The following is a 27,890-nucleotide window of genomic DNA, read 5'->3' as shown; positions in this document are numbered from 1 at the left end:
TGTGTGAACAAATCAGACACCGCGCCAACATCCGGGCATTCAGAGTGAAGCCGCGCCCACACTCAGGCTCAGAGAGGACGGGGTTGGAGGTTAGGGAGCTGGTTTCCGGTTTCGTCTTTTGTAACAGTGATGCGAACAAAGGGCCTGTGTGACAGATAAAAACGCCTCAGATGTAGTTCACTACATGCGGGAAATATTCGTGTCATGCATAAATCGATGAAAAACCGATTAAAATGTGATTATAAATATGTTAAAAGTCCGTTTTTACAGACAAATCGAATGTGAAGAATTCACTTCCGGCATCATAGTGACCCAGGGTACACGCAAAGCCTCCTGATTGGTCTGCGCTGAGGGCAGCCAATCAGACGTCAGTAAGACAGGACTGATGAAGTATGCGGATTGACGGGTCTATAAGGCGCAGGTGTGGAGATGTGTTAGGGATCGTGTGTTTGTTTTCGTGACCCTGAGACACGGATGTCCGGTGTTGAGTTCGGAGTCGCGCGCTGTAAACCCCTTTACAACAGCAGCACGAGCCGCACTGCAGGATGCGCGAGACGGACAGCGGGGCGGGGCACGGCGCATCGACCGGAAGCGTGAGTTACCAAACAACAACAACAACAAACATACTCCATCAATAACAACAACAATAATGCTGTCATTCTGTAGTGTTTACAGACAGACAGTCGGACAGTGTGTGTCTACAGCACACACACACACACTGCAGAAGAGTTGGGATATTTTCCACAATGCAATAAAAACAAAAATCTGTGATTTGTTAATTCACATGAATCTTTATTTCACTGACAAAAATACAGAGAAAAGATTTAATAGTTTTGCTGACCAACTTAATTGTGTTTTTTGTAAATATAAAACAAGTTAGAATTTGATTCCTGCAGTACACTCAAAAGTTGGGGCAGAGGTGTTATTACCGTTGTGTTCCATCACCTTTCCTTTAATAACACTTTTTAATCGTATGGGATCTCAGGGTACGAATTGTTGCAGGGTTTTTCCCCCCCATTCTTGCTCGGTACAAGACTTCAGCTGCTCCACAGTCTGTGGTCTCTGTTGTCTGATTCTCCTCTTCATGATGTGCCAGACATTCTCAATAGGAGACAGATCTCGACTGGCAGCAGGCCAGTCAAGCACACGCACTCTGTGTCTACTCAGCCTGTGCAGAATGAGGCGTGGCATTGTCCTGCTCAAATAAGCATGGAGTTCCCAGGAAGAGATCTCACCTTGATGAATATGTCGCTCTAAAATCCCAATATATCACCACTATCTTCACACACGTGTAACTCCCCCATGCTGTGGGCACTGATCCTCTCCCCAATGCCATCACAGATTCTGCTTTTACACCTTTCTCTGATAACAAACCTGATGGTCGTGTTCACCTTTGGCACTGAGAACCTGACATCCAGTTTTCCTGAAAACAAACTGAAATGTGACTCATCTGAGCACAGCACACATTTCCACTGTCTCTCAGTCCATCTGAGGTGAGTTCAGGCCCAGAGAAATCGGCGGTGTTTCTGTATTGAGGTATTTCACCCAAGTGACCAAGTCATGTGATACTGCCATTTTGGACGTCACGGCTCGAATCAGTTTGAATGCGAGGAAGGCGACAAACGAAAAACATAAAAGAAAAAGGAGCGAGATGCAGAAAACACCTTCACTATCCAGCGACGTAGGGCATTTACAGGGCGAGCAGAGGGAGAGGTATTTGCAAAAATTGAAGTTAGCAGGCTTAGAGAACGACGTTTACCTGCTTCCACCAGGATTGTTCACTGACGTACGGAAGTACACGAAGCCCTCGTCTTTACCTGACTTCGGCCCACATGATCTGTATACCTATGTCGTTAAAAACCCATCGCCATACACAGGTATTGATCTGAAAGCATATACGAGTTTGGATACCTACAAATATTTTGTGTCAGGCTGGGTAACATGCCTACATCAGCGGGTCGTCCCTGGAGCCGGTGGTCGCCATCTTATTACAGCTAAGGTTTGTTCACATTTTCATTTACTTTCGGTCCTCAGGATAAACAAAATGTTATTAAATGTCATTGAAATAACTTCTTAGTCTGTTGAGACATGGCCCGTTATAAATTTGCTGTTACCAGGCAATGACCAAGAACCGTATTATTAGGGTCGGTGTCTGTGTTGTAGCAGTGTACTAGCAGCTAGCTGTTAGCACTAGCTAATGTCAACAACATCATAGCTGGTATGTTACTGTAGCAATGTTTACGTTCAGTCATTTGGATGACTGTTAAAACCTTTCAGTCTCAAGTTTTTCCTTTACTGGATTTACTAGTTTACTGAGCTAGCGCGCCCGCCGCCGGCAGGCTAGCACGCGCTAGCTCCCAGCTTGCCCGAGCGCGCTAGCTCAGTAAACTAGTAAATCCAGTAAAGGAAAAACTTGAGACTGAAAGGTTTTAACAGTCATCCAAATGACTGAACGTAAACATTGCTACAGTAACATACTAGCTATGATGTTGACATTAGCTAGCTTGACGTTCAAAATGGCGGACACCGGGGCGTCACATGACCCTGTGACGTCAGGTGAAATACCTCAATAGAGTTGATGAATGTCTTCCTCCTTGTGTAATACAGGTTCAGGTTGTATTTCTGGATGCAGCGGCGGACTGTGTTCAGTGATGATGATTTTCTGAAGTCCTCCCGAGCCCATGTGGTTTTATTTGTCACGTTAGCATGGCAGTTTCTCAGGCAGTGCCGTCTGAGGGCTCGAAGGTCACGCCCATTCAACAGTGGTTTCTGACCTCACCCTTTACGCACTGAGACGTCTCTGAATTCTCCGAATCTTTTCACAATATTATGGACCGTATATTTTGAAAGACCTAAAATCTTGCAGTGAGAGAAGTTCTTTTTGACTTGATGAACAATTCTCTCAGGAATTTTGGCACAAAGCAGTGAGCCACGCCCATCCTCGCTTGCAGAGACTGAGCCTTTGGTGCTGCTCCTTTTATACCCAGTCATGTGACCAATTAACCTGCTGATTGTGGAATCTTCCAGAATGGTGTGAGTTGAACATCCTGTAAACTTTTCAGTCTTATTTTGTTTCTGTCCCAACTTTTTTTGAGTGTGCTACAGGAATCAAATCCTAACTTTGAGATTTACAAAATATAATTAAGTTGGTCAATAAAACTGTTAAATGTTTTCTTTGTACTTTTGTTAGTGAAATAAAGGGTCCCATGAACTAACAAATCACAGATTTTTGTTTTTATTGCATTGTGGAAAATATCCCAACTTTTCTGGAAATGGAATTTAGAACATACACTGCACACGACCTTACATCGCAGGTCGATGACACAATCAACAACTGACGGCTGATACAGTGAGCGCCGATACTGGCTGCCGTGTTCCAATGTTTATGGTGTCCACAAGGTCGGAGTCGTTGACTGTTTTTCTTGCAAAATAAGATCTACACCACTTGACGTTAGTACATGGAGAACAATCAAGACTTTGGGTATCGATAAGATAAAACTTCGTTTTCGTGGCTGCAGGAAACTCATCGGAATTCTATCTGAACTTCGCAAGATAAAGATTGCCGCTCATCCCATCACACATCATCCCGATATTTCATCCTCTGGGGACCGTGCATCTGCTGTTTCATCAAGATCTGTTGGCGTATGTCTTTGAAATGCCCGCTCAATTAATCACAAATCAGTGGACGTCAAGGACCTCGTCATAAGATGAAGATAATACTTTATTTCTCCCCAGGTTTGTGGATAATCAGGTTGACCTCATGGTTTTAACTGAGACTTGGCTTCGTCCTGGACCGGAATCTGATTACGTTGTGTGAGTGTTTGTCCCGATGGCTGTTTGTTTACGCTTTGACCGAGGATCAGTGGTACTGGGGTGGAGTTGGTGTATTGTACACCAGCAATTTGAGACTGGAGAAATTTGAAACAAAATCCTTCAGATCTTTTGAGTCTATGGAGATGGTCCTTTTGCTCTAATTCCATGTGTTCTTGAATTATTGGAGTACGTCGTTCTCCCTCTTCATCTTTATTTTTGGACAAATTTTCTTCCTAAATACAGCATGTCAGCATTTTTCCTGGAATTGTCCTCATTCCGGATGATTTTAATGTTCATATTGAAGGTCTTCCTGATCGTACTGCTCGCACGTTTAATGATCTCCGTGGTGCGTTTAATCTTAAACGGCATGTTTCCTTCACTGCTCACAAGGATGGCCAGATATTCGATCTGATTATGACCAGGAGCAATGACTTTTCTGTTGACTGTGTCTGCACTGGATCCTAGGACCATTCTGCCATCTCTTTCCATTTGACCGTATCTAAACCACCGATTCAAAGGAAAGAAGTTTATTTTTGAAAGCTTCATAATATTAACTGTGATCGTTTTCACTGTGACTTGCTTTTCCTCGTCATTATCTCAACCAGCATTGACCATTCAGGAACTCTGTCGGCAGCGGCTTTCCATCGCTAGCGCTGATGACTGACTGCTTCATTAGGATGCGCAGAAATACAGATGGGCCACGAGGCCCGCACCAGAACGACAGAGTCTCCTGCAGCGATGGCACCAACGGCCCGGCCGAGCCGCCATGAAAACGCCTGGCCTCGTGAGCTCTCGCACACTATTCTCCTCTCCTTCTGAAGTGCTTTGCACGGTAAAGTAAGACAAACGTGTCATGCCCCCATCGTGTTGTCTCTCTGGACCTCCAGACCTGATGCCAAGTGGTGCACAAAAGTGCCACAGACCTGGCGCGTATGGAAGTTGCCCCTCGGTGACAACTGACTTGCTGAGTGACGCCATCCGTTGGCCATTTGAATGGCTCTTCCACATGCCATCTGGAGGTGTGCCATTGATACTGTTGGGTTCATCTGCCACACTGCACCGAGAAAGCGCCCTGCTGCCAGCGCCTTATTGATCAGGAACTCTGGAGCCAGTGTGATGCCGTGTTTATCTTTTTTGCTCGACAGTCGTGCTCCTCTTCAGAGAAGGTCTATAGTTATTTGACCAGCTGCCCCACGGTACAGCAAGGAAATTGCCTAATATAAGACCTCGAGGTGGAGATTTGAAAGACGACCATGCAAATCCCAGCTTGACGTAGACTGTTGGAGATGCCTTGACCAATGCACACTGTTGAAAGATCTCATTGATCAAAGGGTTGTTTTTCGCTTCATAGATCGTGTCCTCCATCGTAAGCCTGTGAAGGTCGACCCCACTGCGCCTTTAGCTGTTGAGCTTGCAAAACAGTTTTGCCGTATTCTTTACTGATCAGACGAAGGTCATCAGGAATGGACTCCCGTCCAGGCACTCGCAGTTGGATATCTTTTCAGCACTTGATGATAACGCCGTTGATTGTCAGATTGATGTCCTTGAACCAGCTACTGTCGATGAAATATCGACAGACATGGGCAAGGTCTTGTCTAAATCATGCCTTACTTTTGAGTTTCTTCAGTAAGCATCTACATGACCTTTTGCCTGTGATCCTAACCATCGTCATGCTGTCTCTGGAGACATCATACATGCCCTCACGCTTGAAGAAGGCAGGAGTTACACCGTTATTCAAGAAACCACAGTTGGACTTTTTTTTTGAATTTCTGACCAGGTCAGAGAGAATGTTGTGGCCATACGTTTGAAGTCACACCTTTACGATGATGGCCTGTACGAACCCCTCCGATCAGCATATAGGCAGTATCACAATTGCGAGACTGCTTTTGTTCATGTGCAGAATGACATCCTGTTGGCGTTAGACAGCGACTGTTGTGTGGTGCTGTTAGACGTGTCCGCAGCGTTTGATACAATGGATCGTCATGTGCTGCTCCATAGAACATCATCTCGTTTTGGAATTAAGGGCAAAGCATTGGACTGGTTTAAATCCTCCCTCAGCGATCGTACCCGGCTTGTCTGTGTGGATGGTGCCTGCTCTTCGACTCACCAACTGAGCTGTGGTGTTCCTCAGGGTTCCATTTTAGGTCCCTTGTTTGTTTCTTCTTTACGTTTCACCATTTGGTGATATCCTGCATAAACGCACCCTTGAAGCATCATCTGTATGCAGATGACGTTCAGATTTAGACTACATTCACGTCTGACAATCCTGATGATACATCTGCAGCTAAACTCAGAATTGAAAGGTATCTGGTTGATATTGACTGTTGGATGTCCTCTAGGGTCTGAAACTGAATCAGGAGAAACCTGAGATTCTCGTCTTTTGTTCGAGGTTCCGCAAGCAGCCGCCCTTCCCATCACTTCATCACCAAAGACCAGTCATGGCGCCATCAATCTCGGTGAGGAATACTGGTGCCATCTTGGATAGAACCATGTTCGTGTTGTTACAGATCAGTGCTGTGTGCAAGGGTGCTTTTTTTCCATCTCCAAAATATTGCATGAATCAGGAAGTTCTTGTCATTCAACACAACAGAGATCCTTTTTCATGCTTTCGTGACCTCAAAGGTTGACTCCTACTATGTGCTTCTCTTTGGTTTGCTAAAGTATGAGCTTCTGAAGCTTCATCGTGTTTCTTAATGTCGCTGCTCACCTTCTGACGTTCACATGTAAATCTGATCATCTCAGTCCAGGACTGAAGCATCTTCACTGGTTACTAGGAGAGAAACACATCCACTTCAAGATTGTACAGGGTTGCATGGTCTTGCTCCTGCTTCGATCAGTGATGCTCTACAACTCTGTGTCCCGACAAGAACACTGAGATCTTCAAATGCTGTTCTTGTAAAGCCAGTGGATTTCCAGCTCAAGGCATTCAGCTTTCGTTCTGTTACTGGAGCTGCACCTCACCTCTACAACATGCAACCCACAGACATTAGATCTCATGATGCGTGTGTGCTCTCTCTCTCTCTCGCTCTCTCGCTCGCTCGCTGTCTCGCTCTCTTCCCCCCCCCCCCCCCCAGTCAAAACTGAGCATTCATCTGTTAAGAATTTCATGAGTATCTCTTATTGCCCAGAGCTCTTTCGCTGTGAGCGCTTTAGAAGTATTTTTGTTAGTTTGTACACAGAGGTGTGTGTGTGTGTGTGTGTGTGTGTGTGTGTGTGTGTGTGTGTGTGTGTGTGTGTGAACTTCACTCATTCCCTCCTTTCATATGGGTGAGTAGGAACTAACAGTAGGATCATTGCATCCCTGATAACTGAGCAACACACACACACACACACACACACACACACACACCATTTTTTAAAATGGTGATAATACTGTAAAGTGTCAGGTTTCATGTGACCTTTGACCTCTCTTGCTCTCTGTGTACACAGGACGTGTGTGAGGACACAGGAAATGTGTTTGTGGAACAGAGTCATGAAGACTCCATGATGGAGGACGGAGTGTTCATTGCTGATTCCTGTCCTCCTGTGTACGAGGGAACAGAGGGATGGGCCCTCCATCACCAATCTGTGAGTCGCACACGCTGCCGCTTTAATCGCCTTTAAAAACACGCCGGCACTTTAAACTCCATTTAAAAACACGCCGCCGCTTTAATCTGCATTATTCCACGATGGCGGTGCCTGGAGCGAGTAGCTGTTGGTTGGAGATGGTGTTGGACCAGAAGATTTGCAGGAGTTATCTCGTGTGGAAAGCTGACGATTTGTTGAGGTCACTTTGAGTCGTTCTGCTGCCCTCTGAGCCGTACTGCAGTGTGGACAGAACACGGGTCGGTACTGTTATGGTCAGACGTTTACACGCATCAACGTCGGCGTGGGCGAGTGTGAGGGCGGTATCGGGCTTTCAGTGAGTGTTTCTGAACTGTTCTTTTTTGAGGGCAGAATGACTGTCCAACGCCATTCATAAAAATAAAACAAGAATTTGGTCCAAAAAAGCTGGGACACTGTTTAAAACACAGCATTTTGTTTTTTTGAAAATTTAAGATTTGCAAATCATGGAAACCTGATATTTCACTGAAAATTGTACAAAGACGATATATCAAATATTGAAACTGAGAAATTTGATTGGTTTTTGAAAAATAATATCTGCTCATTTTGGGCGGCACGGTGGTGTAGTGGTTAGCGCTGTCGCCTCACAGCAAGAAGGTCCGGGTTCGAGCCCCGTGGCCGGCGAGGGCCTTTCTGTGTGGAGTTTGCATGTTCTCCCCGTGTCCGCGTGGGTTTCCTCCGGGTGCTCCAGTTTCCCCCACAGTCCAAAGACATGCAGGTTAGGTTAACTGGTGACTCTAAATTGAGCGTAGGTGTGAATGTGAGTGTGAATGGTTGTCTGTGTCTATGTGCAGCCCTGTGATGACCTGGCGACTTGTCCAGGGTGAACCCCGCCTTTCACCCGTAGTCAGCTGGGATAGGATCCAGCTCGCCTGCAACCCTGTAGAACAGGATAAAGCGGCCACAGATGATGAGATGAGATCTGCTCATTTTGAATTTGATGTCAGCAACACGTTTCAGAAAAGTTGGGACGGGGCGTGTTCACCACTGTGTTGCATCACCTCTACTTTTAACAATACTGTGTAAATGTTTGGGAACCGAGGAGACCAATTGCTGTAGTTCTGAAAGAGAAATGTTGTCCCACTCTTGCCTGATATACAGTTTCAGTTGCTCAACAGTTCGGGGTCTCCTTTGTCATATTTTGTGCCAAAACTTTTAAATGGGAGACAGGTCTGGACTGCAGCAGGCCAGTTTAGCACCCAGACTCTTTGACTACAGAGCAATGCAGTTTTAATATGTGCAGAAAGTGGTTTGGCGTTGTCTTGCTGAAAGAAGGAAGGCCTTCACTGAAAAAGATTTTGTTTGGATGGCAGCATATTGCTCTGAAACGTGTTTCTATCATTCAGCATTAATGATGCCGTCCCAGATGTACAAACTACCCATGTCATGTGCACTAATGCCTAGGGATGCACCGATACCACTTTTTTAAAAACCGATACGAGTACAGTAATTTCTGTACTTGCTGATACCGAGTACCGATACTACCCCCGCCCCCATCATACAATAAAATAAATGGAAAGGCAGATTTTATTCTTATTCTTTTTATTCTCTTTATGAATTTCTATGCATAGTTAGCACTTACCAAACAGTGAGTATCAACTGAACACTTTATCCAGCTTTGAACAAATACGGAATCACTTTAATGGTATCTATTGCCATCTTAATTTAACAAAAGACTAACAGCACACATGTTGCAGCCTCTGATACAGGCCTGTGCTTTTTCTTTAAGAGGCACTTTTTTGAACATTCTGACATGTCTCAGGGATGAGAACTTTCCGCCGATCGGCGGATTTCCGACTTTTTCAGACCAAAATGATCGTTTTTGAGATCGATGTAAATCCGTTGAGAAATTTTTTTTTTGGGGGGGGATGATTAACGATCTGTGGTCACCTTATAACGCAGACATCCCAAGTCTCCAGGAAGTTCCGGGAGTCTCCTGCATATTGATAGAAGCGAGCAAGAGCGTGTGCGCGCAACATTATGGTCTGCATCACGCATCTTAGAATGTGCGCGCGCGAGGGAGACTGTGTGCAGTGTTGCCAGATATTGCTGACGTTTTCCAGCCCAAAATATGTTCAAAACCCGCCAAAATGCACTTAAAACCACCTAATGTGGCAACACTGCGTGTGTGCCTGTTCATGTAGCGCATGCCAGACAAAGAGCATCCTGATTGGGTTACTCAGCAAAATAAGCCAATCAGCTTTCAGTGTGGGCGGGCTTTTATCCGTTTTCTCGAGGACCGAAGTTTTTAGTTGAGTCAGTGCAGCCGACAGGACCGGCATAGCAGAGAGAGCGCGCGCCCCAAAAAACCAAAGTACAAACCCCACTTCACCTCAGATTACACAAAAGAATCTCCCTGTCTAATAATAATCTCCCTGCCTAATAATCTCCCTGCCTAATAATAATCTCCCTGTCTAATAATCTCCCTGCCTAATAATAATCTCCCTGTCTAATAATCTCCCTGTCTAATAAGGGTAGAAAATACTGACAGTTTCGCGTGATGTACTGTTTGCAGCAGTGGTTTCAGCATTGCCCATGGTGGCTTAAATGATTGTAAAGGACATGTTGAGGTGAGGAGTGTCAGTTCATGTGCATTATATTTAGGTCAACAACAGGCTGCCATGAAAAGGCCAAACTTATTGAAGATTTCCATAAAGTAACAATGTATGAATATACATCATATATATCAAATATACATCATATATATATAAGTGTGTATCTTTTATAAATGAGGTTAGCTTGTCTAATGTAGCATGTTGGAGAATCATAGTATCATATCTATATTTCTGAAAATTTTAGGTATGATAGCGTGTATAACTCTCCAACTTATTGCTCATTTCATGGGGGGAATTGCTGGTGTGTGCCGCGCGGGAGCGTCTGCCCACATTTTTTTAGGCCGAGATGAACTTATAGTTTTTGATTTAAAAAAAATTTCCAATATGTAATGCCCATTGTACACGCCTGTTCTTTAACTCAAAATCACCATCTCGATCTTCAGATTGCCCGTATGGTATCTGCATTACATTACACAACATCCTGTCCAGATAAAACCTCGTTAGTCCACACAGCAGTTGAAAGGGAAGTGATGAGTGATGTTGAATGTTGCCTGCTTAATATGCAAGACCTCCTGCTACCATGATAACATCAGAAGAAAGCTTAAGAGAATTATATGATAGAACTTTTTTCTGGTTTGCACTTCATTTTAAAGGATTAGAGTATTCAAAGACATGAATAGCAAAAATGCAGAAATATAATACTGTAGAGCTCGTTTATATTAAAAGGTGCATTGATTTTTTTTGAAATAATCAAATGTGAATTGATTAAAAACAAGTCTCTTGTACCATATTAATCATTTTCACCTGGGAGTCCACCAAGAAGGGGAATTTATTTCCAAATACATCGCAACTTTTTGCTTATAAAAATTAATGGTTTTGGGGTAAAAAAAAAAAAAAAAATAGCCAAAAATCATTAGCGCCTGGGCCCCGCCCCCCTTGGGCTATGGGCCCCGCCCTGTTTTTTTCAGACTTTTTAAATATTTTCCATTCTCATCCCTGCATGTCTAAAGGGCTTGTGTCAATTAAACAAAAAGTAAATTACATGCCCATATTTAAATTAAACAAATGTTAATTATCAGGGATTGCTGTGAAAATAACTTTTCAACTCACACTGAACTATGCCTTATGCTTTTTTTTTTTTTAAGAACATAAGAGGCAGATTTTTTTTTTTAAGGAAAAAAATCATCTCTGCATGTTCAGGTCTCAGCCTGTTTCTACTTTCATTCACAATGTTTGCTGCTGAGCTAAACAGCCGCTCGCTTTCAACACTACTGCGAGGTGCTGAGAGGTATCTGCAAGCCATTTTGGCCAAAGTAGGGAACCTAACTTTGTTAAACTTCCAATATTGTAGTGGATCGTCCTCACGAACCAAAGGAGGCTCCCCAAGGTATGTCTGTAATTGCGCAGTACAGCATACAGTGCCTGGGCTGAGTGCTACTGCTGCCTGCTCGTTTGCAATTTCATTGAAGATACGGTCAAGACCGCTGCTGCTGGTCTGGTCTGTGCGTGCTGTTTTGGTGGGTGGCTCCTGTACATCTTGCACGCCCTCCTCCCTAATTTTCCGCAACTCAAGTAGCAGCATATCCTTGGCCGTTGTGGAAGAGTTGGTTCTGGAGAAAAATCCAGTTTTGTACCTGAACAAAGAAAACGAGGGTTATGTATATAACCGCGGTTCTATGAGTTTCGGATGACCGCCAGAGGCGGTGCTTTCAGCACATGGATATCCATCACACGAACGTGCAGGTCGAGTAATAGTAACAACAAAGTCACGTGTGACCTGGGTGACGTCACCCCGTGACCCTGGCATAAAAGACCGGTAAACCCAGGAAGTGACCTCTTGGCAAATCTTCTCGTGTACACTCCGAGTGACTGCCAAGCTCTGGCGGTCATCCGAAACTCATAGAACCGCGGTTATATACATAACCCTCGTTCTATTTCGTTTCTACTGACCGCCAGAGGCGGTGCTTTCAGCACATGGATGACTAATACCAACCAGGTCATGAGGAGTGCCTACCCGTACCCAGTGCTGCTGCGACGGGCCTGGAATGACAGCCGTCGCCACAGGATTATGTGGGACGACATTAAGACGGTAAAACCTGGTGAAGGTGCAGCTGGAAGCCCAGGAGGCTGCGCTGCATATGTCTGAAAGGGGCACGCCCTTCAGTGATGCCCATGAGGCCATCACGCCCCGTGCAGAGTGCGCCCTGGCAGCCGGAGGAATCGGGAAGCCACTGTGCCTGTAGGCATGTAATATGGCCTCGACTATCCACTTGGATAGCCTCTGCTTAGAGAGCGCCAGACCCCTCGTCGGTCCTGTGTGGCACAGAAACAGGGCGTCACTCCTACGGAAGCCCTCTGTACGCGACACGTACACCCTGAGGGCGCGAACTGGGCACAAAAGTTCCGACCTCTCACCATGGCCCGCCTCGAACGCCGCAAGGCTAAGGGGCTGGTTGACGAAGGTAGCAGAGAGGGTCTTCGGGAGGAAAGAGGGGTTAGGCCACAGGGTGACCCCACTGTCGCCGGAGTGCCACTGCAGGCACTCCCCACTGACTGACAGCGCGTGTAGTTCCCCGACGCGCCTCGTCGATGTAATGGCCAGAAGAAAAGCAGTCTTCAGGGAGAGCCATGAAATGTCTGCCGTGAGCAGGGGCTCAGAACGGTGCGTCGCAGAGAGCCTGCAGCACCAATGAAGGTCCCATGTGGGTACCCGGCTCCGTCGGGGGGGTCTCAACCGGAGAGCACCCTTCAAGAAACGTGCCACCAAGGCGTGGGACCCCACGGTCCTTCCCCCAACTCTGGCATGCTGAGCAGAGATGGCAGCTGCATAGACCTTGATGGTGGCAGGGGTAAGACCCTTATCAAAGCAGAGACTGGCAGAACAGTCAAATGGTCGGCAGGGGGCAGCATGTAGGCTCCTCCCCCCGAGTTAAGCACCAGTTGGAGAAAAGCCTCCATCTGTTGGCATAGAGGGCATTGGTGGGGGGTGCCCGAGAGCTTGCAATGGTATTGACCACTGCCGGCTCACAAGGACCTCGCAGGGGGTCCGGCCCTTCAGCGGCCATACCCAGAGCTGCAGACGGGCTGGATCCGGGTGCCAGATCTGCCCTCCCAGCTGTGATAGCAGGTCAGTCCTCACTGGCAGGCACCAGGGGTCGCCGTTCAGAAGTTGCAGCAACTTGGGAACCACACTCGGCCCGGCCACCGGGGGGGCGACAAGCAGCAGCCCGTGGTGGTCCATCGCAACCCTGTGTAGGGTTGGCACGATCAGCAGCAGAGGGGGGGAGGCATACAGCAGTTGCCTCGGCCAAGCATGCGCCAGCGCATCCTGGCCCAGGGGACTGGGGCCGTGGAGGCTGAACCACAGAGGGCAGTGTGTCGACTCCTGGCAGGCAAAGAGGTCCACCTCTGCCCTGCCAAAACGTTCCCAGATGGCGAGAACCACCGCTGGGTTGAGTCTCCATTCCCCGGGATCGGGGTCCTGGCGGGACAGCAGATCTGCTGCCCTGTTGGCAGTGCCTGGCAAGTACATGGCACGCAGGCTCAAGAGATGTCGATGGGCCCACCGCAGAAGTTGGCCAGCCACTTCCAAGCACTGGAGGGACTTTGTGCCTCCCTGGTGGTTGATGTAGTACACTACCGTAGCGTTGTCCGTCCGCACCAGAACGTGTCTGCCGGTCAGGCCTAGGAGGAAGTGCTGTAGGCCGAGGAACACAGCCCGTAGCTCCAGCACGTTGATGTGCTGCGCCCGTGCAGCACCGGGTGGAGGTGGAGACCGTTGAACCACCTCTGAAGCGGCATAAGTCCAGAAGTCCCAGCGGGACCAGAGAGGAGGCTGCCGTAAGCATGCCCAGCAGGCGCTGAAAGGTCTTCAGGGCGAGTGACCTACCCCGTCCGAAGCGGCCAAGCAGTAGGCGGATGTTGTGGATCCTGGTCTGGGAGGGAGTTACCATCAACGACCTCGAATCCAGGTGCATGCCCAAGAAAGTCGTCTCCCGGCTGGGCACCAGCGAGCTCTTCTTGTAATTCACCCTGAGCCCCAGCTCTACGACATGCGAGAGCACAGTCGCGATGTTGGTGCGGGCCTGAGCTGCTGACCGTGAACAGACAAGCCAGTCGTCCAGGTAGGGCAGGACACGCAAACCCCTTGCCTGAAGTAGTGCCGATGCCGCTGCCGCACACCCGGTGAACACACGGGGTGCCAGCGATATCCCAAAGGGCAGAACATTGAACTCGAAAGCCTGGCCCTCGAAGGCAAACCGCAGGAACTGCCTGTGGTGTGGCACAATGGGAGCATGGAAGTAGGCGTCTTTCAGGTCGAAGGTGACAAACCAGTCGCCCGCCTGGATGTGGTGTAAGACATCCACTGTACGCAGCATGCGGAATCTCATGGTCCTCAAGTGGGAATTGAGGGACCTCAGGTCGAGGATCGGGCGGATACCGCCGTCCTTCGGAACCAGAAAATACCTGGAGTAGAACCCACCTTGCTGTCTCTGCCTGTCGACGGGAGAGACTGCTCCTTTCTCCAGGAGGGTGGCGATTTCCTGCCGGGGGACGAGGGACTTCCCCGGATGGCTCACGGTGGTGTGTTTGACCCCATGAAACGTGGTGGACGGCGGCAGAACTGGATGCGGTAACCCTCGGTGAGGGTCACCAGCACCCAGGGGTCAACGCTCTCCAGCTTTGGAGCTGTTCGCTGGAAAAGCGGCCGACCGCCGGCGCGCTGATGTCAGCGCCGTCCAGAGCGCCCCCGTCGGTCACCATGGGGGCGACGAGGAGTGGACTGGGTGTAGGGGGCGGCACCGCGGGTCCGGGAGGTGGTGGGGCGGCGAAAGTCATCAACCCGTCTGGTCTCCTGGCGGGTGCGTGGCCGAGACAGAGTCGGTGTGGGCCCCCTGAAGGACTGGGCAGCATTGCCATGGTGGTGGGCCTGGCGGGGGCCAGCGAACTGCTGTTACGCCTAGATGACCTGGGCACTCCGATCCAGGGCTTGCTGAGTGGCTTCGCCAAACAGCTCCCCGGGGACAACAGGGAGAGAGTGCAGCACACGCCGGTCGGGCTCGGCCAGAGGGGACTGTGCCCACCATATCTGCTGGCGGCCGAGGGTGAGATACGACATCAGCCGGCCCAGTTCCCGCGACGAGTAGGCAAAGGCCTGGAGCCGCGTCACACAGCTCCCGTGATGCCGCGCTCGTCCCCTCCAGCGTCTGGGGGTCCATGACACCTGGCTGGCAGAAGGGAACTTAAATAGGGCGAGAACGCTCCAAGTAAGTAGCCCAAAATAAACTATCAGGCGGAAATAAAAAATAAATGACCGGGCGAACACACCCGTGGTCGGGAATATTAACAAGGATGGCGCCGTGCGCTACAGAACTGATAAACAGCGGCGAGAAACACCGCTTTAATTTAAATGAATGAAGACCGCTTACCTGAGCGACAACAAACCGGCCTCCAGCAGCGAGGACACGCCTCGGAGGGCTAGTCAGCTAACTCCACCGAGCGAGAGCGCTCAGCTTAACGGAGTAACAAACAATACGAATATAACACACAAGACAGCCGGCCCGTGAGCAGGCCGGAGACAAGGCTACACAAAACAAGCGGTTGATAATATTAACAAGGATAGGCACTGTGCGCCACAGAACTGATAAACAGCGGTGAGAAACACCGCTTTAATTTAAATGAATGAAAGCCGCTTCTCAATGTTGGGCATCTGCAGGAGGCCATAGGTAGGGGTGTCCTGCATTGCCGCCAGGGCCCTGCAGTCACTAGGGAGGTGGGAAGGCATCTAGGGTCCGCCCAACACCTCTGTAACTCCTCGATGTATGAGGCCGAGGGCGGAACAGACAACGAGGAAGGCTATGTGGGACCTCTGAAGAAAGCGCTCTGATGCTGGGCCACCGGGGCGTGTCCAACCCCAGACGGGCCAATGCAGCCCTCAGCGTTGGCTGGATGGATGAGCATCCGCCTTCCGACGCTGCCACGGTGCCATGGCTGGTGGCCTGGGAACCGGCCGGAGAGGTGGAGCCGTGACCATCGGACCCACCGCAGTCAAAGCTCTCCGAAGCCCGGATCGACAGTTCATCCAGGCCGCGTGCATCAACGGCCGGTGACAGAAGCGGTGGTGATGGTGAACAGTCGGGCTGCCAGGCAGAAGGGGTGGCTGCGGGAACACTGCCCCCTGTGGCGGAGGCTGAAGATTCGCCAGCAGGGCCTTCATCTCCTCCAGCTCGGTGGACATCACCTCCACCTTCTGAGCCAAATCGCCCGAGCGCTTCTTTTTCGCCTTAAAAGCGAAGACGTGTGGGGGAACCCACGGCGCTTGCTGGGCCCCGCTGCTGCAGCCGACACCGTGTCCTGTCCCCCCGAGGCCCGGGCGATGTCAGACGGAGAATCCAGCCGAGCCAGCCTGGCGGTCCGCGCAGCCACGCTCAGGCACATGCAGTCTGCGCAGGCCATGTCCGTCAGCCCCTGCCGCAGGTGATCAATACCCAGGCATGAGGGGCACTCGCGGTGGCCGTCCTCCGGTTCGAGGGGGACCGGCAGTTGGCGCAGCGAGAGAAGAGGTCCATGACGCCTGGCTGGCAGAAGGGAACTTAAAAAATAGGGCGAGAACACCCCAAGTAAGCAGCCCAAAATAAACAATCAGGCGGTAATGAAAAACGACTGGGCGAACACACCCGTGGTCGGGAATATTAACAAGGATAGGTGCCGTGCGCCACAGCACTGATAAGCAGCGGCGAGAAACACCGTTTTAATTTAGATGAATGAAAACCGCTTACCTGGGCGACAACAAGCCAGCCTCCAGCGGCGAGGACACCGCCCTGGAGGGCTAGTCAGCTAACTCCACCGAGCGAGAGCGCTCAGCTTAACGGAGTAACAATACGAATACAACCCACAAGACCGCCGGCCTGTGAGCAGGCCGGAGACAAGGCTACACAAAATAAGGCGGTTAATAATATTAACAAAGATAGGCGCAGTGCGCCACAGAACTGATAAACAGCGGAGAGGAACACCGCTTTAAATTAAATAAATGAAAACCGCTTACCTGAATGAGGACAAGCCGGCCTCCAGCGGTGAGGACGCCGCCCCGGAGGACTAATCAGCTAACTCCACCGAGCGAGAGCGCTCAGCTTAACGGAGTAACAAACAATACAACACAAGACCGCCGGCCTGTGAGCAGGCCGGAGACAAGGCTACACAAAATAAGGCGGTTAATAATATTAACAAAGATAGGCGCAGTGCGCCACAGAACTGATAAACAGCGGCGAGAAACACCGCTTTAAATTAAATGAATGAAAACCGCTTACCTGAATGAGGACAAGCCGGCCTCCAGCGGTGAGGACACCGCCCCGGAGGACTAATCAGCTAACTCCACCGAGCGAGAGCGCTCAGCTTAACGGAGTAATAAATCAATACGAATACAACACACAAGACAGCCGGCCTGTGAACAGGCCGGCGGCGAGGCTACACAAAACAAGGTGGTTAATAATATTAACAAGGATAGGCGCCGAGCGCCGCAGAACTGATAAACAGCGGCGAGAGGAACGCCGCTTTAATTTAAATAAATGAAACCCGCTTACCTGAAGCGAAAACAAGCCGGCCTCCAGCGGTGAGGACACCGCCCCGGAGGGCTAATCAGCTAACTCCACCGAGCGAGAGCGCTCAGCTTACGGAGTAATAAATCAATACGAATATAACGACAAGAAGAAAAGAGTTGGTGGACTTAGCGCAGTTTCTTGGAGGGTGCATAAGCACAGCCCCAACCCTACGGGTAACGAAACTACCACAGCGCTTTGCCCAAATTTCAATCCAACTCGCAACCTGCAAACGCGAGAAGATGTAAGAGGTCACTTCCTGGGTTTACCGGTCTTTTATGCCGGGGTCACGGGGTGACGTCACCCAGGTCACACGTGACTTTGTTGTTACTATTACTCGACCTGCACGTTCGTGTGATGGATATCCATGTGCTGAAAGCACCGCCTCTGGCGGTCAGTAGAAACGAAATAGAACATTTACCGGTAGTTAGATAATCATCTGTATTTATGTAGCTGTAGCTTATACATGCATAATGAGTCTCTGCAAAGTAATGTCACTTTTGTTAGCTTTTCTCTCTCTCGCGCGCACACACACACACACACAAGGCCTACCTCGGGTCAAGTAAGGTTGCGATGATGTAGAGAGGGTTTCCTTCGATTTCGGCGAATCTCGTCTTGACAGCAGCAGCCGAGGTCGCCTTCATTGTTTTGATTCCATGGTCCTCGTCCGTCTCTCTAGACAGGAATCGCTGCAGCACTGAGATGGCAGGAATTACATCTCCCGCCGTTGTGTCGGATGAGCTTACTCTGCGTGTCAACTCCTCAAACGGACCTAGAACTGTAGCTGTTTTCTCCAGCAGTGTCCACTGGTTTGCTCTGAGGTGGTCTGTCAGTTTCGGATGTGTAAATCCCCAGTGCCCGTTTTTGTTCAATCAAGGACTGAATCATGTAGAACGTGCTATTCCAGCGAGTTAGTACGTCCTGTTGGAGGCGTTTTGTAGGCTGGTTCATTGCCAACTGGATGTCTTCGAGTTTGGAGCAGGCTAGAGGAGACTTTTTTTTTTTTAAATGTCCAACTATCCGACAACCCACTGCCACCGCATCAGCTACACTCCTCTGTGACCGTAGACCCTCATTAACCACGAGCTGGAGAGAGTGAGCGGTGCAACACAGGCTCGGTAGTCCAGCATCACTCATGCCCCGAATCATATTTCTCGCGTTGTCGTGGAGGACAACATGAACTGAATTTTTTTTGAATCCCCCAGAGCTGCAGCATGTCAATGAATATCTCCGCTATAGCCGAGCTTGTGTGGTGGCCTCGAAATGGTCTCGTGTGGAGTATAATTGGGCAGACACTGCTGCTCCAAATGTCGGTCATAAAACTTATTGATTTGACCTCATGCACCAACGACTTCACGTGAGCTTTGACGACATCGAACACTGTAGGCAACATTACATCTGTGATGTAGCGACGACTGGGTAGCTCGTATCTGGGCTCAAGAACATCTATAAGACGCTGAAACCCAATATCGTCGATGACTGAAATTGGTTGGTCGTCCAGCGCAATATACTGGGTAAGTGCCTCTGTAGTTTTTTTTGCCCGAGGGCTGTCTTTGGACATTTTCTCCCACTTCAGTAAGACTTCATTCAAAGTCGGCTGCTTTTGGCGGCTGCTAGCCTGCGTGAACTCGGCGTACTGGTCACCATGGTGCGTCTTCAAATGTTTGATCAAATTGCTCGCATTAAACGAAGTGTTTTCCCTCCCACCCCTCGATACCTTGGCACTACATAACTTGCAATCCGCCTTACTCCTGTCGTCCTCCCTAACACGAAAATACTCCCAAACTGCTGAGCCCGATGACGACATGATTGCGCATGTTTGAGCATCTGACTTGCGGCTTCTTCTTCTCTGCCTCCTCGTTCTAATTTATTTTCCTGACTCTTTGTCTCCCCCAGACATTGAAATGAGGTAGAACAACAAATGGAATCCTGAACGTGACCAGTGATGTTGTGTATTGCCGTCTAATAATGGTATCGGTGCATGGTATCGGCAAATATTTAACGAGTACGAGTATTTTACTGAGGTATCGGGCCGATACCCGATGCCAGTATTGGTGCATCCCTACTAATGCCCCATCATACCATCACAGACGCTGAATGCTTTTGGGCTGTGCGCCGATAACACGCCGGATGGTCCCTCTCCTCTTTAGCCTGGAGGACGTGGGGTCCATGATTTCAAAAAAGAATTTCTACTTTTGACTCGTCAGACCTCGGGACAGTTTTCCACTTCGCCTCAGTCCATCGTAACAGAGCTCGGGTCCAGAGAAGGGGGCGGGGTTTCTGGATATTGTTTATATCTGGTTTTAACTTGCGTTTGTGGACGCAGTAATGAAGTGTTTTCACAGGCGATGGTTTTCTGAAGTGTTCCTGAGCCCATACTGCTTCTGTCATGTTAGCTAGTTAGCATAGCTCCTCCAGGGAGATGCTCCGGTTTATTATAACGGGTCATGTGACAGTTTCTGCCGAATTGTATGTCATTAATAAAGTGTTTATAACGACTGTATGAATGATCAGTGTTTTATTCTGATCTTTGTTTCTCTCTCAGAATTTTAACGACAGCGAGTCAGAGGACGTTCTTCACACTGTGAACCCAAACGAGGTCTTCAACGAGAGCGACAGTGGGACTTCTGATATTCTTGACCCCACCCACTGCCTGACTCTGGCCACGCCTACTGTGTATCAGGTTGTGTATGACCTCAGTGGAGTGGGTGGAGACCAACAGAAGGAGCAGAAAGTGGATGTTATTTCCATTGAGCTCGGTGTGTCCACCACAAACGCCTCCCTGTCTGTAGTGTTTACTGATGTTTAAAGGTTTTTATTTTTCTTCCAGATTTTTTTTTGATAAAATGGGTTGCAGTGTTGGGGTTGAAGGGCTTTAAAAAGTTCAGTGCTGAAATGTAGCTCAAATCATGAACAGAAAATCGCTCTGCTAGAAATCAAGCAGGTGTTTAGATCTTGTGCAACCTGCGAATAAAACAGGAACGCGGCACGACCTCGCACCTGTGTTCGGTTAGATCCCGCCCCTTTCACACACTGACTGACTGTCCCACAGATTCATGGAACCTCAGTCCTTTTCTCCTTCACTTCTCAACTGTTTGAATCGTTTGTGTTCGTCACTAATCAGTGTTTCAGGTTTTGATTCTGCTGAGATTCTGTTTTGGAAATGAGGCGGGGTTAAATGTGTTAATGAAATAAGGCGGAGTTTATGAAATTAGGTGGGATTAATGAAAGTAATAATGGAAAAAGGCAGAGTTAATGAAATAAGGTGGGGTTGATCACGTGTGAATGAAATAAGGCGGGGTTGATCACGTGTGAATGAAATAAGGCGGGGTTGATAATGTGTGAATGAAATAAGGCGGGGTTGATAATGTGTGAATGAAATAAGGCGGGGTTGATAATGTGTGAATGAAATAAGGCGGGGTTCACGGTTGATTGTGTCGGTGTGATATTCCGTGTCAGATGAGTGGAGTTCTCCGGTGGTCGTGTCTGACTCGTGCGTGGTGAGTGAGCTGCCCCTGGTTTCTGCCGTTAAAGTGGAACACGCCCATCCTGAGCTCAGCTACACCCACGCTAATCATGACCAGGCGCTGCTTGATCTTAGCCACGCCCCCCATTCCTTCACTGATGGCCTGGTGAGTGTCTGCTGAGACACACACACACACACACACACACTTCATTAAGGTAAGTTGTTATTGTGTGTTCTGATTATTAATATGTTATGATGTTATGTGCTGATTCGTGTGTTATGATGACGTTAACATGTTACGATGTTGAGATGAGTGTGTTGTTGTTGTTGTTGTTGTTTATGATGTGTTCTATTCCAGCTGTATCCGGAGCTGAATCTCACTGAGGAGGAACAGAAGCTCCTCAGTCAGGAGGGCGTGTCCCTGCCCAACAACCTCCCCCTCACCAAGGTACAACATGACGGTGACATCACCACTGTAACGGAGTCACCGGCTGTGTCTCAAATCACAGATTAGTGCACCACACAGTGCGGCACAGGTCCGACTCTTCACACCTGTACTTTTATTAAATATTTTTGTAAACACGGAGAAGCAGCTGTTTTTCTCCTGGGATTAAAGCTTCATGGTGATTTCGGACCAAGCTGCAGGGCGTGGCACTCAGCTGGGTGGAGGCTGGGAGGGTAGGGGACAGTCATCGGCTGTGTCCCAAATCAGTCACACACTGCTGTACTGTCAGAGTAACCTGCACTGATTCACACACTGCTGTGTGTGTGCGTGTGTGCGTGCGTGTGTGCGTGCGTGTGTGTGTGCGTGTGTGCGTGCGTGCGTGCGTGTGTGTGTGTGCACGCAGGCGGAGGAGAGAATACTGAAAAAAGTGCGGCGTAAAATCCGGAATAAACAGTCAGCTCAGGACAGCAGACGCCGCAAGAAAGAGTACATCGACGGTCTGGAGAGCAGGTACACTTCATGCTCATATTAATAAACAAACAAACAAACAAACATTAACAATAATGTGTGTGTGTGTGAGACAGGGTTACAGCGTGTTCAGCACAGAATAAGGAACTCCAGAGAACAGTGGAGCAGCTGGAGAAACACAACATGTCTGTAACACACGCACAAGATATTTTTTTAGATTTGTGTGTGTGATTTGAGACACAGCTCAAGACAACAATTTATTTATTTTGTGTGTGTGTGTTCAGGTCTCTGTTAGCACAGCTGAGGAGGTTACAGTCTCTGGTGAAACAGAAGGCGAGTAAAGCGGCTCAGACCAGCACCTGCATCATGGTCCGTACGGTTCAGGAGCACTTCATTGCTAAAGGCTAATCGCTAAATGACTGCTATTTGAATACTATGTAAATACAGTACTTGGCTAACTCACTGGCTGTGCGTTAGCTGAGGTGGTGTGTGTGTGTGTGTGTGTGTGTGTGTGTGTGTGAGATCAGCGGTTGTTGAATGTCCTCAACATAAATAAACAACAAATAATGACATCGTTCACGCGCTTTCTGATCTCACACTGTTTTGTTTTTTTCTTCCAGATTTTGATCTTCTCTTTAACATTGATTATTTTCCCAAGTTTTCGTCCCTTTACTCTGCGTGCTAAAGCCTCAGACGATGCGTACACACCCACTGGAGGTATGGCTGCTAATCAGTGTGAAACCGTTCACTCATTACTGATCATAATTACCTCTGAGTTCAAACAGTCACATGCTGCTGTTCTCTCAGTAAACTCTCATTTCTCTAATAAATTCAGTTTTTTTCCTCCATGCAGTAATTTCCAGAAACATCCTGAATGATGAGGCGTCTCCACTCGTCCTGTCTGAGAACGCAGCGGATGATAAAACCCTCCTCGCAGAGTTTCAGCCGGCAGCGGCGGCGGCGGACGTGCGGCGCCTGGAGCTCGACGACTCGGACGGCTCGGAGGAAGCGCCGCTGCAGGAGAACACGCTGAGGGGAAACGAATCTGCGACAGATGGAAATGGGGCGGAGTCAGTGGGTGTCGGCTTGCTGTCTCCTCCAGCAGGGGGCGCTGTGGTGGACGTCGATGCGGCTAAACCTGCTCACGCTGACGAAATGTAGCAACACCGAGCGCAAGCTTTATTCATGGACAATAATGGGCCACGTCCCAAATCTACTGCGCTCTCTACAGGTACTGTGCTGAAGTAGTACGCTACCTCCGGTTCTGCTGCCTCCCAGATCGCGCGCTCTCTCTCTCTCTCTCTCTCTCTCTCTCTCACACACACACACACACACACACACACACACACACACACACACACTTGTGCACCACCACAGTTCAGCGTCGCTGGGTCAGTGCACTAGAACGGTGGTTTAGGACGGAGCAGCTCCGATGACTGGGATGACTTCCTTTAGAATGTGGGTGGGGCTTTTTATTTTTACAACACTGTATGAGTACTGCAGTGCACATAGTGGTGATTTGGGACACAGCCCATAGAGAGACGGGGCGAAGCCTGCGCTGGCGGAACCGAGCTGTGTCCCAAGTCACCAGTTTGGTATCAAGGTGAACGTCTGCTTTTTGAGCTTGTCTGTTTCACACGTCTTTATTTTTACAATAAATGTGACATCAAACCTGTGTGTGGTTTTTTTTTTTTTTTTTTATTAAAAACCATTTATTTATTTATTAATGTAGTAGGGGAGAGTGGGGAGGAGTGAGCCATGGGGAGAAGTGAACCACTTAAAATTTTTCTAAATTTAGCCAGGGTTTATCCCAGTTAACTTGTCATATGAAGTCACCAGGGAATTCCCCTGACTTCAACCCACAGTGGATGGAAGCCTGGCACGCTGCTCACAATAGGAGAACAAAAGTCTAAAATTCAAGGTAGTAAGTAAATATTTCACTTAACATGGTTTTTCATCCTATTGTCTAATAAACCAAGATAACAATCACGTTGTTGTTGTTGTTGTTGTTGTTTATTAGGCATGTACTATGGTATTGTGTGATGACATAACCTGGGCCGCATCCTTCCGTTCAAATGTAGGTCGACATCAGAAGCAATGGCGGGTGGTTTTGGGAGGAGTGAGCCACACAGTGCATGGGAGGAGTGAGCCTAGGCCAGCTCCTCCCTTCAGTGGCCCACTCCTCCCTTAACTAATCTTGTGTCATGGTGATACATTACCGTACTAATACTTTTACATGTAATTAAGGTATGGGGCTATAATCCACAGATTACCAATAATCCTACCAACTCTTACCATTGTTAAATCTCTTCTCTCTGGGCAACAATATTGCCTGTTAATCAAGAACAAATTTTCTCTAAACTATCACCCAAAATCGAAACGCTGTTAATCTGATTGTGATGGGATTTCCTTACATTTCAGTCACTCCCAAAAGGTACCATGCCATTCCAGTACAAGAAAAAGAGGGAAAAGTTTGGATCAACGCCAGCTGCTGACATGTTACGGGCTACAAAACGTGTTCTTGAAGGATCTGAAAGTATCCGTGCTGTTGCAAAGCAAACCGGTATACCACGTGCTACCCTCAGACGCTATGTGGACAATGCTAGAAAAAATGGCCTGGAGGAAGCAAGAATGGCACCAAACTACAAAAATGCTTTAGTGTTTACGGAAAAACAGGAGACGGACATTGCTGAATATCTCCAGACAGCCTCTAGGATGCATCACGGACTCACTACGGCGGCTACTCGAATGCTTGCATATGAGTTTGGAGTGAAGAATAATGTCACCATGCCAAAGAGTTGGACAGACAATAAAAGTGCAGGTGTGCCATATTGCCATTAAATTATATGAGAGAAAAGTCTCATGTAAACTGTGAATTACAGTTAAATGTAATAAATAAATAATTTGAATAAATATTGTATATAGTAAATAAATAAATACTATATATATTAAATAAATAAATAAATATGCTATATTTTAAATAATATATATTGTATAAAAACCAAGTGTCTAACTTAAGTTATAATAATATAAAGTATAATTTTTATTATTTAAAAATATAATTAATCAAGATTTCAATTTAAGCTTGGGGGACTCCCAAGATCTAAGCAAAGTCATGCCTTCCTTTCCATTAGCATGTGTTCCCTGTAAGTAAATTGTTCTGTTTTGTCTTTTTCAGGTCTTGACTGGCTTCGAGGATTCATGAAGCGCAATCCCACCCTCAGCATTCGATCCCCAGAACCAACAAGTCTTGGAAGAGCAACCAGTTTCAACAGAAAGAATGTGAATGAATTTTTTGACAATCTGGAAGCAGTCATGAAGAAGTATAAATTCGACCCAAGCCGGATATATAATGTTGATGAAAGTGGCCTAACAACCGTTCAAAAACCACCCAAAGTTATTGCACCAAAGGGCAAGAAACAAATAGGACAAATAACTTCTGCAGAACGGGGAACTTTGGTGACAATGAGTGGGTCAGTTAATGCCATAGGAAACAGCATACCCCCTCTATTAATATTCCCTCGCGTGCACTTCAGGGAGCACGTGCTAAGAGGAGCTCCTCCTGGAACTAAAGGAGCTGCAAATCCGAGCGGTTGGATGTCGTCAGACATATTTGAAACATGGTTAGATCACTTCATTGAGCAAAGTCAGTCATCTCAGGAAAGGCCGGTACTGCTGATACTAGATAACCACACCACCCACATTTCGATTTCAATAATCGACAAGGCAAAAGCAAATGGTGTTGTGCTTCTAACATTTCCGCCCCATACAAGTCATAAGCTGCAACCATTGGACAGAACAGTTTACGGCCCACTTAAAACCTACTTCAATGCTGCTTTGAATGATTACCAGCTTAGCCATCCAGGCAAAACGGTTACAATCTATGAAATAGCTGAATGCCTTGGTAAGGCATATCCTCGAGCTTTCACACCTGAAAATATCTGCTCAGGCTTTAAGGTAACAGGCATTCACCCTTTTGATCGCCATGTGTTTACTGACGATGACTTTCTTAGCTCTTATGTGACTGATCGGGAACAACCAGAAGTTCTCGAAGTGCATGATGCCACTGGAGTCCCGTCCGGCACAGAAGAAAGCCATCAGTCAGAAACCAATTTCAACGGTGAACCAGAAGAAGAAGCACCTCCACCGACTGCCTTGCCTACATCAACTGCCCAAGGACCAACTAGCACACTTTGCCATGCTCACGCAGAGTCGGCAGAACCTGTAGCTGGACCTTCAGGTACTTCAAACAAATACTGGACCCCGGAACAGGTTCGACCATACCCAAAGGCAGGACCCAGAGCGAAAAATCAAAGCTCGAGACCAAAGTGTAAAACCCAGATTTTGACAGACACACCCGTACGAGACCAGTTGCTCTCAAAATTATCCTGTAAGAGAAAATCAAGTGGAAAAACAAAAGCTGCCAAGAAGGTGGCACAGGGACCCGAGAATCCCCAAAACGACAGTTCATCAATGGAAGATTCGGAATCTGAGGTATCTTATGCTGATGGATCAGACAGTGACGATTCACAGGAAGACTCTCAGTTTGTCGTCATGGAACCCGACATGGAGCAGGTGGCAGTTGGAGATTATATGGTTGTAAAATACGCCAGAAAAAAGAGCACAAGTTACTTTGTAGGGACTGTTCTGAACAAAGATTTGGAGGATGGTACCCTGGAGGTGAAATACATGGTAGAAAAACCCCAGAAATTTGCACACAGGTTTATTTTTCCGGAAAAGGATGACATTGACATTGTACCAATTCAGGATGTTGTTATGATTCTTCCAAAACCTACGCCAGTCGGGGGCACCAAACGTGCTTCAAACCAGTTTGTGTTCGATGTGAATCTTGATAAATACTTTCATGTTTAGATGCTGTGATGGCATCGTGTTTAGATGCTGGACTGGCATGGCTTGGGATGTTATAGATGTGTGCTAAAAAAATAGGTCAGGCCAGGATGGCATAGATCCAAATCCAGTTCTGTGTTCAGGTTTTTTTAAGACAGGAGCAACTGATTCACCCGTTGTTTGCTCATGTTATTTGTGATTTGGCTTAGGACAGGCCAGAGGCAATCGGCGATGTGCCTATACGAGTTCAGGTTAAGTTTGTTATAGGCTAAGGCATAAGTATCTGCCTGTTTTCTGTTTATGGTGTTCAACCAACACCAGTCGTTGGCATCAAACGTACTTTAGACCAGTTCATGTTTGATGTGGTCTTTTAACACGTTCATTTTTGTATGCTGGGATGGCATATGAGGTACCTATACTTCTGTTGTAGGCTTTAAGAAGCCTTGAGTTCCAATTTCAGGTTGGTTGGTTATTTGGCTAAGCGTGCCCATTACTAGTATCTCATTTCAGATTATTTTGGTGTTTCGGCTAAAGACAGGCCTCAGGTTTAATTATGTTTTATAGACTGTAATGCTGCTGTGCAAACACGTGTTCCTACAAAAAAAAAAACTTATAATAGCTGGACTTTTTTTGTTAAGATTTTAGATTTTTTTGTTATCTTTACTGTTTTACAAGTTTTACCGTCTGATTTGTTTTTTTTAATATGTTTCATGTGTTACAGTTCAAATAAAAGTTTGTATTTCATGACAAATGTCATTTGTTCATGATTTCAAGCCAGTGGTCCAGTCCTCCCCATGGGGTGGTTCACACCTCCCTTAGATCGGGAGGAGTGAGCCATAAAATTAACAGGCTTTTTCTCCCATCTGTAGAACTGATGGTTGCACGATTAATTGTACAACTTGGTTTGTGTTGTAACTACTCTGAATACCTTTCATTTGCATAGGATCATTTTAACTTCAGCCCTTTTATTTTGGCTAGGGGTCCAAAAATAAAAAAAGCGGCTCACTCCTCCCCACTCTCCCCTATAGACACGAATCCAGCAGTCGCGGGTCAGCGAGGAAAATCCAGACAAACGTCTCTGTCCCCAACAAGGAGAA

At 47.6% G+C, this 27,890-nt stretch overlaps 2 protein-coding genes across 2 annotated transcripts; both read left to right on the top strand.

Annotated features, from left to right (window-relative positions):
- The first annotated feature begins 6 nt into the window (after window positions 1-6).
- creb3l4 (cAMP responsive element binding protein 3-like 4) lies at window positions 7-23,616 on the top strand. The gene is made up of 10 exons (XM_060920903.1): window positions 7-593; window positions 7,243-7,380; window positions 20,112-20,325; window positions 21,026-21,198; window positions 21,391-21,480; window positions 21,881-21,987; window positions 22,062-22,130; window positions 22,230-22,314; window positions 22,566-22,662; window positions 22,799-23,616. The coding sequence occupies exons 1-10, from the start codon at window positions 546-548 to the stop codon at window positions 23,104-23,106; spliced, it is 1,329 nt and encodes a 442-aa protein (XP_060776886.1). The 5' UTR covers window positions 7-545; the 3' UTR covers window positions 23,107-23,616.
- Window positions 23,617-23,715: 99 nt separating this feature from the next.
- LOC132886344 (tigger transposable element-derived protein 4-like) lies at window positions 23,716-27,469 on the top strand. Its single transcript, XM_060920901.1, has 3 exons — window positions 23,716-24,022; window positions 24,367-24,766; window positions 25,124-27,469. The coding sequence occupies exons 1-3, from the start codon at window positions 23,975-23,977 to the stop codon at window positions 26,815-26,817; spliced, it is 2,142 nt and encodes a 713-aa protein (XP_060776884.1). The 5' UTR covers window positions 23,716-23,974; the 3' UTR covers window positions 26,818-27,469.
- Window positions 27,470-27,890: the final 421 nt, after the last annotated feature.

This window comes from Neoarius graeffei, chromosome 5 (assembly GCF_027579695.1).
Source record: "Neoarius graeffei isolate fNeoGra1 chromosome 5, fNeoGra1.pri, whole genome shotgun sequence".
NCBI classification, from domain to species: Eukaryota; Metazoa; Chordata; class Actinopteri; order Siluriformes; family Ariidae; genus Neoarius; species Neoarius graeffei.
This window is presented reverse-complemented; position numbering and strand designations above follow the sequence as displayed.